Source organism: Pecten maximus, chromosome 4, assembly GCF_902652985.1.
Source record: "Pecten maximus chromosome 4, xPecMax1.1, whole genome shotgun sequence".
Lineage (NCBI taxonomy): Eukaryota > Metazoa > Mollusca > Bivalvia > Pectinida > Pectinidae > Pecten > Pecten maximus.
The window spans coordinates 10082320-10099229 of NC_047018.1; the positions used below are offsets into that span (position 1 = coordinate 10082320).

The window sequence follows — 16910 nt, forward strand, 5'->3', positions numbered from 1 at the left end:
AAACAGGGCTGTATTGTAGAGTAAGGGAGATAACTGTGTTAGCTCTCCGTACTGATGATATACACAACATAAAACAGGACTGTATTGTAGAGTAAGGGAGATAACTGTGTTAGCTCTCCTTACTGATGATATACACAACATAAAACAGGACTGTATTGTAGAGTAAGGGAGATAACTGTGTTAGCTCTCCTTACTGATGATATACACAACATAAAACAGGACTGTATTGTAGAGTAAGGAAGATAACTGTGCTAGCTCTCCTTACTAATGATAACATTCAACTATAAAGAGCTTTTACAACTACAATCATCTTTCTTTTTTACAGCATATACAATCAGTAGACACGTGTAAGACTGTGACAGTGTTTATACATACTTGGGTACTGGCTGACGAGCACCAATTACAGCGTTGGATACATTCTGCATATAGGTGGCTCTAGTAGCTGGCTCACAGTAAACAGTTGGTAGAACAGTAGGTTCTCCCATGGCCTGGGAAGTACTGTGTAGACCAACGATGAGTCGACATGCTGACACACTCGGCTCAAGGTTCAGTACAAAATCGTAGAATATCACAAAACCAGCACTGAAATACAAGCAGCTAATTGTTGAACCATTGAAGGACACAAAGGCAGTAATTATAGAAATAACAAAAAATTGCAGGCCCACAACTACCTTCATTTATTCATCACATACACATTTCATAAATAGACTCTGGACAAACTTCTGGTAAGATAGGACAAAGACGGATGGAATGACACCTTAATTCCAGTATTAGCCCCCACCATCTATATTACAGGGGTATAAAAAAGGGCAATACCTATATATATATATATATATATATATATATATATTATACTGATTTTATACTGCTGTATATATACTATACTGATGTATACATACTATACTGCTGTATATATTATGCTGATGTTATACTGCTGTATATATACTATACTGATGTATATATACTTTATTGATGCTATACTGATGTATATATATTTTATTTAAGCAATAAACTGCCTAGATGCGGCAGACCTACTGGCAGTTATACCAGTAGGTCTGCCGCATCTAGGCAGTTTATCGCTTATATTTACGTTCTATTAATGAATCGCAAAAATAAAAAAAATATGAAAAAAATCTTCCAAAATTCAAATTTCCCGCTTTCTGCCTCAGGGCAACTTCAGTTATACTCTCATAGATGAAGCTGCTTTTGGTAGGGATTTACTAGTAATATATAAGGGCATTGCCACACCAAATGTAAATATACTGCTGTATATATACTATACTGATGTTATACTGATGTATATATACTATACTGATGTATATATACTATACTGATGTATACTGATGTTATACTGATGTATATATATTTTATACTGATGTTATACTGATGTATATATACTGCTGTATATATACTATACTGATGTTATATTGATGTATATATACTATACTGATGTTATACTGATGTATATATACTATACTGATGTATATATACTATACTGATGTATACTGATGTTATACTGATGTATATATACTATACTGATGTATATATACTATACTGATGTTACACCGATGTATATACACCATACTGATGTTATACTGATGTTATACTGATGTATATATACTATACTGATGTATATATACTATACTGATGTTATACTGATGTATATACACCATACTGATGTATATATACTATACTGATGTATATATACTATACTGATGTTATACCGATGTATATACACCATACTGATGTATATATACTATACTGATGTATATATACTATACTGATGTATATATACTATACTGATGTTATACTGATGTATATACACCATACTGATGTATATACACCATACTGATGTATATATACTATACTGATGACATGCAGTCTTAGTCATATAGACAAACGTGTATCCGGAATAATTTGATAATATATTATGCAGAACAAAAATTCAAAGTTGGATGACACTAAAAAAATGAAGAATGTGAGAATAAGAAAAGAAAATGCTATTTAGTAGTCGATCGACAGGTGCAAACCACGCACTCTGGTGTCAATATCTCGACACTGGATGGACCAATTTTGATATCATTTTCGACTTCTTTCTTTGGGGTTCAAATGGAATCAATCTAAATGCATATCAATTTTCATTCTGGGTACGCTTTAAGGTTTGTATTTCAGATTGAAGACTTAATTCAATAGTGTTTTTCTGTAGAAAAATCTACATACAAAAATTAATTCTTATTTAACATCTTTCAGTTTCTGCAAAGTATTTTATAGGATAAAACCAAATAAATTCATGAAAGTTTTATTTCAAATCTCTTCACCACATAAAATTCCTATAGACTGGGGAGGTCTTACTAAATGAAACAGTATCAAACCAGAGGATTAACACTTGATTAAGTGCTCTCTCTAGGTGAAGATGGCTGTATTAGTTACCATAGCGATAAGTATCACCAACACTTGACCTGACAGGGGGCTTTACTGTCAACATTTCCTTGTAAAATGGCTAAACAGCTTAACAAAAACTTCTTAGCTCAATTTACTTTGTTTCTTTACACAGATCTTGTGAACTGATCGTTTCCAGTATAATTATCCATCATCGGTATCAAAACAGCATAATGATCTACCATTTTATCCTAAACCAGCATAAAGAATAACACTGTGTGAAACTGTTTCTATAAGCTTGAAGTTGACAAATCTGGAGAGAACTCTTCAAGTTTCACCTGTAATTGGCTATGATTTCTGCCTATGCAGACATAACTGATAACTTGTGAAGCTTTCTCCTTCACAAAACCCTCGCTTTCAGACTGATCAACATTGCAGAAGGAACATAGCAGCTCCATGACAACAAACTAAGGACAACAAATAGGATTGAAATGTTTATGATCATGTTCGAAATGTCAACAGTCCTGCTGGTGAAGTACATATGCAAGCCACCTGTGAAGATCTTCTCTGTAATATTTATATGTACATGGTGTCTGTGTTCCTTTGACCTTCAGTACAGGTATCTTGACTACTCACTCCATTTGAATTAATAGCGTCACGCTCAATCAAAATCACCAGAGATTACCAGTTATATCCAATTTTCCAAGTGAGATAAATTATCTTAGATATCCTGTACAACATGACAGACAGCTCTACTACAGTTATATGCTATGTGTCTGAAGTATTTAAACAGATCTGTATATGGTATGTAAAACGAACTGATGGCAGATCATTTCATTTACACTAGTATCTGCTTATTCAGTCTGATACCTACACACCTGTGAGTACTTTCTATTAGGTAGGATCCCATTTTCATTATACAGGTAAAACACATATTCTTAGATTTACAGGATTACTATCAGAGACTGGACAAAACACTAACTTCAAATTGAATCAACAACTAATCGATACTTATAATCTACAATCTATATAATACCAAGGTCAGTGATAACCCAGTATTAGACACTGCTGAATAATTTGACTTCGATTTATTACAAGCTCTTTCATTGGGTTTTTTTTCCCCCACTCCTTGATTACATAGACTGAAAAACTTCTCTCTGTTTTAGCAACAAAGAAATCTGAAAACTGATACAATTTTTTTTCAGTTCTTGATTTCATAAACTGAATTTGTTTTATCTGTTTAGCAACAGAGAAATCTCTAAACTTACACAATTGTCAGTTAGAATAACTTTTACCTATCAAATAAAATGAGAAACGTTAAACAATAACAAAATCAATACACTACTTAGTACATTTTTTTATCAGTATATCAAGATGTTTATACACCTTACCTTCACTGTATATTATCTGATTAGTATATACACCTTATATTTACTGCAGATTGTCTTACTAGTATTTAAACACCTTATATTTACTATTGATCAGTTTAACTGGTAAGTAATAGGTTCTTGTGCTTATTGTCTACTGCTAGTACAAATTAAAAGCCCTACTAGACAACATTTGTCTAGATAGAAGGCTTCATTTGTATACAATGACAACCAAATGACATCCAAAACTATAGAAAATAGTAATTGCCATCCCTCAAAACCCTTTGATACCAATTTTCAGGTTTATCAGACAATTTCTCAGTTTCGACCAATTGGAAGCACTCCATCACGATTCCATAGTAACGGTTAAGGAGAAACCAGATATATGTCAAGTTATAGGCATTGATAAACACCAGATATATGTCAAATTATAGGCATTAATAAGTTATACCACTTTAACAAATAAGTTTAGAATCAATGAGAGGACTGATGTAAAATTGAGGCAAAACCTGTCTACACTGACCTGGTTACCATGGCAACCAAAATTTCCATTAAAACAACTTGTACAGACTCCGCATCATCAGGTATACAATGTCACATTCAATATGTTTCATGTTGTAAAAATGTATTTCAAACAGAAAATATAACTGATCACGCTGGATTTGTCAATGATTTATTCTGATTATCAATCTACTACACATCATTTAGATAGTCTATCTACACATATTACTGTATAGTATATATACAATTCCTATTTCATGACATTAGATAAAAAAATACTGCTTTTGTAACCTGATGTATACTGTATACACAAAAATACATCACAGTTACCTTACAACTATGGATCCTTTCTGAGAGTGGGAGCTTATACAAAATCACATCACAGGACTTCTATCATCATACCCAAACTTCTATCAGTCAAATGTCAACTATCTTCATACCTTAAGTTCCTTGAGGTAATACCATTTTCCCCTTCCATTGAGACAATCATGGGTATCCATTATATAAATTATCCATCTCCTCCAATGAAGTGTAATTTATTTCAGTTTAAAATATAACTTACAAACTTTTTTTCCACATCTTGTATATAGTACATGTTAACTGAATTTGTCTCTTGTAATTTATGACTTCTGATAGTAATGATTATTGATAGACTGTTTATTAGATACTTTATAACATACAGACAGTTTTAAACATTACTGTCGCGTCCCTTCCCACCGTACCATAATAAGATACTTTATAACATACAGGCAGTTTTAAACATTTCTGTCCCGTCCCTTCCCACCGTACTATAATAAGATACTTTATAACATACAGGCAGTTTTAAACATTTCTGTCCCGTCCCTTCCCACCGTACCATAATAAGATACTTTATAACATACAGGCAGTTTTAAACATTTCTGTCCCGTCCCTTCCCACCGTACTATAATAAGATACTTTATAACATACAGACAGTTTTAAACATTTCTGTCCCGTCCCTTCCCACCGTACCATTATAAGATACTTTACAACATACAGACAGTTTTAAACATTTCTGTCCCGTCCCTTCCCACCGTACTATAATAAGATACTTTATAACATACAGGCAGTTTTAAACATTTCTGTCCCGTTCCTTCCCACCGTACTATAATAAGATACTTTATAACATACAGGCAGTTTTAAACATTTCTGTCCCGTCCCTTCCCACCGTACCATAAGATACTTTATAACATACAGGCAGTTTTAAACATTTCTGTCCCGTTCCTTCCCACCGTACCATAATAAGATACTTTATAACATACAGACAGTTTTAAACATTTCTGTCGCGTTCCTTCCCACCGTACTATAATAAGATACTTTATAACATACAGACAGTTTTAAACATTTCTGTCCCGTTCCTTCCCACCGTACCATAAGATACTTTATAACATACAGGCAGTTTTAAACATTTCTGTCCCGTTCCTTCCCACCGTACCATAAGATACTTTATAACATACAGACAGTTTTAAACATTTCTGTCGCGTTCCTTCCCACCGTACTATAATAAGATACTTTATAACATACAGGCAGTTTTAACATTTCTGTCCCGTTCCTTCCCACCGTACTATAATAAGATACTTTATAACATACAGGCAGTTTTAACATTTCTGTCCCGTTCCTTCCCACCGTACCATAATAAGATACTTTATAACATACAGACAGTTTTAAACATTTCTGTCGCGTCCCTTCCCACCGTACTATAATAAGATACTTTATAACATACAGGCAGTTTTAAACATTTCTGTCCCGTTCCTTCCCACCGTACCATAATAAGATACTTTATAACATACAGACAGTTTTAAACATTTCTGTCGCGTCCCTTCCCACCGTACTATAATAAGATACTTTATAACATACAGACAGTTTTAAACATTTCTGTCCCGTTCCTTCCCACCGTACCATAATAAGATACTTTATAACATACAGGCAGTTTTAAACATTTCTGTCCCGTTCCTTCCCACCGTACCATAATAAGATACTTTATAACATACAGGCAGTTTTAAACATTTCTGTCCCGTTCCTTCCCACCGTACTATAATAAGATACTTTATAACATACAGGCAGTTTTAAACATTTCTGTCGCGTCCCTTCCCACCGTACCATAATAAGATACTTTATAACATACAGGCAGTTTTAAACATTTCTGTCGCGTCCCTTCCCACCGTACTATAATAAGATACTTTATAACATACAGGCAGTTTTAAACATTTCTGTCGCGTCCCTTCCCACCGTACCATAATAAGATACTTTATAACATACAGACAGTTTTAAACATTTCTGTCGCGTTCCTTCCCACCGTACTATAATAAGATACTTTATAACATACAGGCAGTTTTAACATTTCTGTCCCGTTCCTTCCCACCGTACCATAATAAGATACTTTATAACATACAGACAGTTTTAAACATTTCTGTCGCGTCCCTTCCCACCGTACTATAATAAGATACTTTATAACATACAGGCAGTTTTAAACATTTCTGTCCCGTTCCTTCCCACCGTACCATAATAAGATACTTTATAACATACAGACAGTTTTAAACATTTCTGTCGCGTCCCTTCCCACCGTACTATAATAAGATACTTTATAACATACAGACAGTTTTAAACATTTCTGTCCCGTTCCTTCCCACCGTACCATAATAAGATACTTTATAACATACAGGCAGTTTTAAACATTTCTGTCCCGTTCCTTCCCACCGTACCATAATAAGATACTTTATAACATACAGGCAGTTTTAAACATTTCTGTCCCGTTCCTTCCCACCGTACTATAATAAGATACTTTATAACATACAGGCAGTTTTAAACATTTCTGTCGCGTCCCTTCCCACCGTACCATAATAAGATACTTTATAACATACAGGCAGTTTTAAACATTTCTGTCCCGTCCCTTCCCACCGTACCATAATAAGATACTTTATAACATACAGACAGTTTTAAACATTTCTGTCCCGTTCCTTCCCACCGTACTATAATAAGATACTTTATAACATACAGGCAGTTTTAAACATTTCTGTCGCGTTCCTTCCCACCGTACCATAATAAGATACTTTATAACATACAGGCAGTTTTAAACATTTCTGTCGCGTCCCTTCCCACCGTACCATTATACATACTTTATAACATACAGGCAGTTTTAAACATTTCTGTCCCGTTCCTTCCCACCGTACTATAATAAGATACTTTATAACATACAGACAGTTTTAAACATTTCTGTCCCGTTCCTTCCCACCGTACCATAATAAGATACTTTATAACATACAGGCAGTTTTAAACATTTCTGTCGCGTCCCTTCCCACCGTACTATAATAAGATACTTTATAACATACAGGCAGTTTTAAACATTTCTGTCGCGTTCCTTCCCACCGTACCATTATAAGATACTTTATAACATACAGACAGTTTTAAACATTTCTGTCCCGTTCCTTCCCACCGTACCATAATAAGATACTTTATAACATACAGACAGTTTTAAACATTTCTGTCGCGTTCCTTCCCACCGTACTATAATAAGATACTTTATAACATACACGCAGGTTTTAAACATTTCTGTCGCGTTCCTTCCCACCGTACCATTATAAGATACTTTATAACATACAGACAGTTTTAAACATTTCTGTCCCGTTCCTTCCCACCGTACCATAATAAGATACTTTATAACATACAGACAGTTTTAAACATTTCTGTCGCGTTCCTTCCCACCGTACTATAATAAGATACTTTATAACATACAGGCAGTTTTAAACATTTCTGTCGCGTCCCTTCCCACCGTACTATAATAAGATACTTTATAACATACAGACAGTTTTAAACATTTCTGTCCCGTTCCTTCCCACCGTACTATAATAAGATACTTTATAACATACAGACAGTTTTAAACATTTCTGTCCCGTTCCTTCCCACCGTACTATAATAAGATACTTTATAACATACAGGCAGTTTTAAACATTTCTGTCGCGTCCCTTCCCACCGTACCATAATAAGATACTTTACAACATACAGGCAGTTTTAAACATTTCTGTCCCGTCCCTTCCCACCGTACCATAATAAGATACTTTATAACATACAGACAGTTTTAAACATTTCTGTCCCGTTCCTTCCCACCGTACTATAATAAGATACTTTATAACATACAGGCAGTTTTAAACATTTCTGTCGCGTCCCTTCCCACCGTACTATAATAAGATACTTTATAACATACAGACAGTTTTAAACATTTCTGTCCCGTTCCTTCCCACCGTACTATAATAAGATACTTTATAACATACAGACAGTTTTAAACATTTCTGTCCCGTTCCTTCCCACCGTACTATAATAAGATACTTTATAACATACAGGCAGTTTTAAACATTTCTGTCGCGTCCCTTCCCACCGTACCATAATAAGATACTTTACAACATACAGGCAGTTTTAAACATTTCTGTCCCGTCCCTTCCCACCGTACCATAATAAGATACTTTACAACATACAGGCAGTTTTAAACATTTCTGTCCCGTCCCTTCCCACCGTACCATTATAAGATACTTTACAACATACAGGCATGCAGTTTTAAACATTTCTGTCGCGTCCCTTCCCACCGTACTATAATAAGATACTTTATAACATACAGGCAGTTTTAAACATTTCTGTCCCGTCCCTTCCCACCGTACTATAATAAGATACTTTATAACATACAGGCAGTTTTAAACATTTCTGTCCCGTCCCTTCCCACCGTACTATAATAAGATACTTTATAACATACAGACAGTTTTAACATTACTGTCGCGTCCCTTCCCACCGTACCATAATAAGATACTTTATAACATACAGACAGTTTTAAACATTTCTGTCGCGTCCCTTCCCACCGTACCATAATAAGATACTTTACAACATACAGACAGTTTTAAACATTTCTGTCCCGTTCCTTCCCACCGTACCATTATAAGACTTACAATAACATACAATATTAGAATTACATATGAACCAATATGTGACTATAATTTGACAGGTTTTTGATTCAGGAAAGTTTCAGAAATTATGTTTCCTATATAACCAAGTACAATACAAATGTACTAGTTTGTGATACATCATTTGTCATCCCAAACACAATTCCTGAATTGCATGTACATTAAAATAATTTTCCCTACATTGAAAAGTTTAACATGCTTCAAGAAGTTTTAATTACATATCAGTAATTATACCTAGTATCTTTCATTACATGTATACCATCTAACATGGACAGACATAAGATATGTATCACACAGTTTTAAACACAAACAGTTACATTACAGCTGTGGTGTCAGAAGGCTCCATCCACTTCCTGGCATGACAAATAATCACAATGAGTCTTGACTCCATGCAAGTTATTAGGCTTAAATCACAGAGGAACATACTCGTGTAATCAGATCATGTCTCACAAATTCCTATTGAATGAACATCTGTGCTACTCAAAAATGTCTGTGCTGTACTAGTCAAATGAATGTATGTGCCACACTGTTTTTAAAAAGGAAGCTCATCTTAAAGAACTGGCAGCTGTGACAAAACCAGCTAAACAAAGTTCCATTTTTTCCAAATAACATCCCAGAAAAAACAGCCAAAGAAGTATTCCTATTGAATGTAAGAGCAAGGTCAAAGACGATCCATAATTATCCAGCTCGACAAAGATCCACGAACAGACGTATGCCCACATTTACGGAGGCTGCATGTGGAGTTACTGGGTAACACGTGGATGGTTAGACAGACATGGATGGTTGGACGAACATGGATGGTTGGTTGGACGGATGTAGTTGGAAGGCATTGTGACAAGTTGACCGTTATGAAGCCACCCCTAGAGGAAACAGGAAAGCACCTTAGTACAACTTACAAGTGTGTACAACTATCATAGTGGTTATAGGTGTTTTCTCTATCGCCATGGTTATCAAAACCTTAATATACAATGTACTAGAACATTACAAAAAATTGAGGACGTCTAGACCTTTACCACTCATCCTTTATAAATGCTTTAAATCATTTAACAACAGACATCACTCAAATATTACTATTGTCTCTATATTTAGTGTTACCTATTATCATCTTATATAATATAGGTTTACATTTAACACCAACAAAAGATAGAATTTGTAAGAACATTATCCATGATAATCACCAAAACGGTTTCTTAGCAATGACTTTATATATCATAAATGACTTTATAGTAAGTTTATATTTTTCTAAATGGAAGAAAACATTTTCTATCTAACACAATCTAGGTTATAATATTACATAGGTTATTATTTAAATCTACAGGTATATACATGTATTATCTACTGATCTACAGGAACAAGTAAAAAGCAAATATGTCATTAGCAAAATATGCTGACAGAAAAAAAAAGTTGGGAATATATTTTTACTTTATAATTCTGGTTCAAATGATTATCAATTTACCACCTGGTTCATATACACAAATATAATTGGACTTTTATATACTATATCTATATGCATTATTTATCAATTTTAAAGATGTCTATAAAAGTTCTATTGATGATTATATGTATGTGTAAAAGTGTGTGTAGATTTAGTGTAATCCTACTGTAATGACGTACTGTGAATCTGTTGTCATAAAATCTAAGGTATATTCGGTCAAGGTCAATTAATACCTCCATTTAAATGTTCTTATTCCATTTTGCAAAATCGCATGATGTTGATAGATTGTCGAGGCCTCAGTTGAATACTTTCATTGACTGGTTATTTAGTCAGTTACGGGTTTACCACCTACATGACTCCACCTATTGCTAGGTTTCATCCTAACTGTCAGGGATATAGTCCTGGTATTACAGACCTGTATACCGAGCTATGTTATCAGGGCGATTCTACCAATAAACAACACACCAACAACATTTGTTATACTAAAATCTGTACAGGTATAAATACTAAGGGTATATAATTAATATAATTAAGCAGTTTGATAACTGTATGATTGTATAGATGTTTGTGTACTGTATAATTGTGTTGTATAGTACTTTGTGTATTGTATAATTATGTTGTATAGAAGTTTGTGTAATGTATAATTGTGTTGTATAGTAGTTCGTGTATTGTATAATTGTGTTGTATGGTAGTTTGTGTACTGTATAATTGTGTTGTACAGTAGTTTGTGTACTGTATAATTGTGTTGTGTGGTAGTGTGTGTACTGTATAATTGTGTTATATAGTAGTTTGTGTACTGTATAATTGTGTTGTATAGTAGTTTGTGTACTGTATAATTGTGTTGTATAGTAGTTTGTGTACTGTATAATTGCGTTGTATAGTAGTTTGTGTACTGTATGATTGTGTTGTACAGTAGTTTGTGTACTGTATAATTGTGTTGTATATAGTAGTTTGTGTACTGAATAATTGTGTTGTATAGTAGTTTGTGTACTGTATAATTGTGTTGTATATAGTAGTTTGTGTAGTGTATAATTGTGTAGTATAGTAGTTTGTGTACTGTATAATTGTGTTGTATATAGTAGTTTGTGTACTGTTTAATTGTGTTGTATAGTAGTTTGTGTACTATATAATTGTGTTGTATAGTAATTTGTGTACTGTATAATTGTGTTGTATATAGAAGTTTGTGTACTGTATAATTATGTTGTATTGTAGTTTGTGTACAGTATAATTGTGTTGTATAGTAGTTTGTGTACTGTATAATTGTGTTGTATAGTAGTTTGTGTACTGTATAATTGTGTTGTATAGTAGTTTGTGTACAGTATAATTGTGTTGTATAGATGTTTGTGTACTGTATAATTGTTGTATAGTAGTTTGTGTACTGTATAATTGTGTTGTATAGTAGTTTGTGTACTGTATAATTGTGTTGTATATAGTAGTTTGTGTACTGTATAATTGTGTTGTATAGTAGTCTGTGTACTGTATAATTGTGTTGTATAGTAGTTTGTGTACTGTATAATTGTATTGTATAGTAGTTTGTGTACTGTATAATTGTGTTGTATATAGTAGTTTGTGTACTGTATAATTGTGTTGTATATTAGTTTGTGTACTGTATAATTGTGTTGTATAGTAGTTTGTGTACAGTATAATTGTGTTGTATAGTAGTTTGTGTACTGTATAATTGTGTTGTATAGTAGTTTGTGTACTGTATAATTGTGTTGTATAGTAGTTTGTGTACAGTATAATTGTGTTGTATAGATGTTTGTGTACTGTATAATTGTTGTATAGTAGTTTGTGTACTGTATAATTGTGTTGTATAGTAGTTTGTGTACTGTATAATTGTGTTGTATAGTAGTTTGTGTACTGTATAATTGTGTTGTATATAGTAGTTTGTGTACTGTATAATTGTGTTGTATATAGTAGTTTGTGTACTGTATAATTGTGTTGTATATAGTAGTGTGTGTACTGTATAATTGTGTTGTATAGTAGTTTGTGTATTGTATAATTGTGTTGTATAGTAGTTTGTGTACTGTATTATTGTGTTGTATAGATGTTTGTGTACTGTATAATTGTGTTGTATAGTAGTTTGTGTACTGTATAATTGTGTTGTATAGTAGTTTGTGTACTGTATAATTGTGTTGTATAGTAGTTTGTGTAATGTATAATTGTGTTGTATAGTAGTTTGTGTACTGTATAATTGTGTTGTATATAGTAGTTTGTGTACTGTATAATTGTGTTGTATAGTAGTTTGTGTACTGTATAATTGTGTTGTATGATAGTTTGTGTACTGTATAATTGTGTTGTATAGTAGTTTGTGTACTATATAATTGTGTTGTATAGTAGTTTGTGTACTGTATAATTGTGTTGTATAGTAGTTTGTGTACTGTATAATTGTGTTGTATAGTAGTTTGTGTACTGTATAATTGTGTTGTATAGTAGTTTGTGTACTGTATAATTGTGTTGTATATAGTAGTTTGTGTACTGTATAATTGTGTTGTATAGTAGTTTGTGTACTGTATAATTGTGTTGTATAGTAGTTTGTGTACTGTATAATTGTGTTGTATAGTAGTTTGTGTACTGTATACTTGTGTTGTATAGTAGTTTGTGTACTGTATAATTGTGTTGTATAGTAGTTTGTGTACTGTATAATTGTGTTGTATAGTAGTTTGTGTACTATATAATTGTGTTGTATAGTAGTTTGTATACTGTATAATTGTGTTGTATAGTAGTTTGTGTACTGTATAATTGTGTTGTATAGATGTTTGTGTACTGTATAATTGTGTTGTATAGTAGTTTGTGTACTGTATAATTGTGTTGTATAGTAGTTTGTGTACTGTATAATTGTGTTGTATATAGTAGTTTGTGTACTGTATAATTGTGTTGTATAGTAGTTTGTGTACTGTATAATTGTGTTGTATAGTAGTTTGTGTACAGTATAATTGTGTTGTATAGTAGTTTGTGTACAGTATAATTGTGTTGTATAGTAGTGTGTGTACTGTATAATTGTGTTGTATAGTAGTTTGTGTACTGTATAATTGTGTTGTATAGCAGTTTGTGTATTGTATAATTGTGAGGTATAGTAGATTGTGTACTGTATAATTGTGTTGTATAGTAGTTTGTGTATTGTATAATTGTGTTGTATATAGTAGTTTGTGTACTATATAATTGTGTTGTATTGTAGTTTTTGTTCGGTAAAGTCATTAAGATATTAGATGGGGCAATATGGACTTAATAAGTTGGATTCTTACATAAGCATTACTGTGTGTTAAGCAGATAACTTAAATATCATTTGGTAAAAAGTACTACATTTTTCATTTAATAATATATCATAATTTTAAACTCTCACAGAAGCTTTATTTGTACAGAAGCTATATGTACTGACAATAGTTGTGCCTGGGACTGATATCAATATAAGAGAAAGCTTGATTAAACACGGTGTACACAAATAGCTTGACAGGGTGATTTTTCAAAGCAGCAGTGACAACAAGCATTAGTATGTGCTCCTAAGAATGTCCCAAAGTGTTGTGCCTCCTGAGAAATGTAAACAAGCCTTCTAACACACTGGTAGTACATATACAGACCACCCTAACGGCCAGATTCTGGCCACCGGTCACTTGTCAGATTGGGGATGGGCCTGAAGTTGGGGGTCTATGTAGACTTTGTTACTTTGTGTGGCTACCCATGTATGGAAAGCTGTAGGTAAGCGTTCTTTGTCAAATCGACTGCCATCACTGAAATGTTACAGGAGTATATATACAGCTACTCACACAGTTAAAACATGGTGGACATTGTCCATCTTGTGTTAGTATTACAGGCATATTCAGGGTTTCAAATGTATCATTCTAATATAGTAATGCTTCACAGAAGTATACACTTTACTGCTCAGTTTCAGAAATGATTTTTTTTCTCGATCATTTACACCATTTTATCATTCCTTCTTTTAAATTAACTGCAAGAGAATTAACTTTTAGATGAGGTTTTGACTGATCTCCAACGAAACATTTTGAATGACTTCCATTTTGAAACCACCATAGCCTACGACAGTTAGAGAAGTGTAATACACCAGCAAATGTTTTCCTCCATATTATTTGTGCTACCAGACACCATTACCTTACACTCGACACATAGTAAAACACGAGACCCATTAGTCGGGGTCATCAATGTCGGTTATAGGGTCTGGTCGTGCAGTGGGAGGTGGTCGTGACGTCTTTGTGTGCTGGGTAGACACCCAGGTATGGTGAGCAGTGGGTACATAACGATTGGGGCTGGAAAATAGGGTTACAAACATCACATCCCATAACAGCAATAGGGTTACAAACATCACATCCCATAACAGCAATAGGGTTACAAACAACACATCCCATAACAGCAATAGGGTTACAAACATCACATCCCATAACAGCAATAGGGTTACAAACATCACATCCCATAACAGCAATAGGGTTACAAATATCACATCCCGTAACAGCAATAGGGTTACAAACATCATATCCCATAACAGCAATAGGGTTACAAACATCACATCCCTTAACAGCAATAGGGTTACAAACATCACATCGCATAACAGCAATAGGGTTACAAATATCACATCCCGTAACAGCAACATGTCCTTTCCATACATAAGTAGATATGGTACAGGTATATAACCCTGTATCCATGACAACAAACAGAACCTGTCCCTCATCACCATGGTAACCAATAATGTCTGAAGTCCAATCTCTCCAGTGCATACCAGGTATTTCTGTAGTAATGTAGAGTTTCAATCTGTACATATTTTTTTCTGTAGTAATGTAGAGTTTCTATACATATTTTGTTGTTATTCTAGCAGCATGTCAGAGGCACAACACCAAGGTTATATTCTGGATAAAGTCATCATTTAAATCTAAAACCTAAATTTGTTTTTCGTTTCAAGGTCCCATTTAAAATCTGAACACATGTAAACTAGTTTATTTCATGTAGCCTTGACCTTTGACCTGATCTATTTTTGTTAGATTTAGTTTGTTCACCTTGTTCATCATGCATATGTTCAGTCAACCTTCAGCCAATCAGATAAATATTGCATGATACTTTACATGATATTGTTTAATCAATTAAAGCTAACTTTAAAATTTCTTTGACATATTTTTAGGTTATAAATGTGTTCCTATTTGTTCATATTTTTCATGAATCATAAATGCCATTGAACTACTGTTATATAGTTTACATATGAATGAAGAATTGAATAAGAATGCATGCACAACAATAGCTCATACAAACTGGCCAATATGTCCGCCCACCCACAAGTTCATGGTAAAGATACAGGAGACACAGCTTATAACACTAAACAGAACCGATTTGACTTTGATGATTTCAAGGTCAACACGAGAAAAATGCACACTAGCTTGTTCTAATATGGTGTAAATGAGAGAAAGCATACAACAGATTTACCACAGTAGGTATACCTATGAGGGATAGCCCAACCAAGGCTGTCCATTCCTTAGCATAGGAACGGCTGTATACAAACTGAAAAACAAGTCATTAGGTATTAAGTGGATCAGGGGAATGTCAGGAACACATTGAGGGTAAGTGTATCATCACTGGAAAATACTGGGCATAAAACTAAGGTTCATCACCCCATGAACAATGAGGATCATTTTGAGGTAGAACATCCTTGTAGTAGCTGGTGCCTACCTCACTTAGACCCAGCACATCCAGTGTAAACAGAGCAAAATGTCAATTACAAAACCATAACAGCATATAACAGCCTGTGATCTCTGAGCTTCTCCTTAAACATTAACCATCGAGGGAAGAAAGTGATTTAGAGAGTCTGATGTTCTCCTGACGGAGTTATATAATCCTGTACATAACTTAGGTATCATCACAACTACTACTATCATACCTATCATATATCCATTTATAGCCCTGGTTGTTGGATGATATGAAGGTTGATTTAATGAAGGTGTCATTATTTATTTGCTGAGTAATTTCCTGGAGATTGAGGTATAAACAACTATTAATTGTGACATTGTTGTGATAGTAGAAACTCTTTATGGAATAGTTTGAAAATAAGCTAACCAAATTCAATATTTGGAAAAAAGTCAGTTCTGAGATTTCAACATGTCATTGAACAACAGAAGTCATTTCCAGAAACCATTTTTTTTTTAATTCATTGGTATTTTGTTCACAGATGTTCATCATATAATAATCTGATGAAACTCAGATGTAGGATCTTCATTATCATAACAATATCTCCTCTGGTCTGAGGTAGGTCACATCTTTATCTCCTCT

At 33.6% G+C, this 16910-nt stretch overlaps 1 protein-coding gene across 18 annotated transcripts in view; it reads right to left on the reverse strand.

Moving 5' to 3' along the window:
• LOC117325189 overlaps positions 1-16910 on the reverse strand; it is an 86935-nt gene that overhangs the window by 27971 nt on the left and 42054 nt on the right. For all 18 annotated transcript variants that reach the window (XM_033881211.1, XM_033881206.1, XM_033881198.1 and 15 more), the window contains one exon: positions 376-582. In XM_033881211.1, coding sequence (XP_033737102.1) covers positions 376-582 — 207 coding nt within the window. The remainder of the gene's footprint in view (positions 1-375; positions 583-16910) is intronic.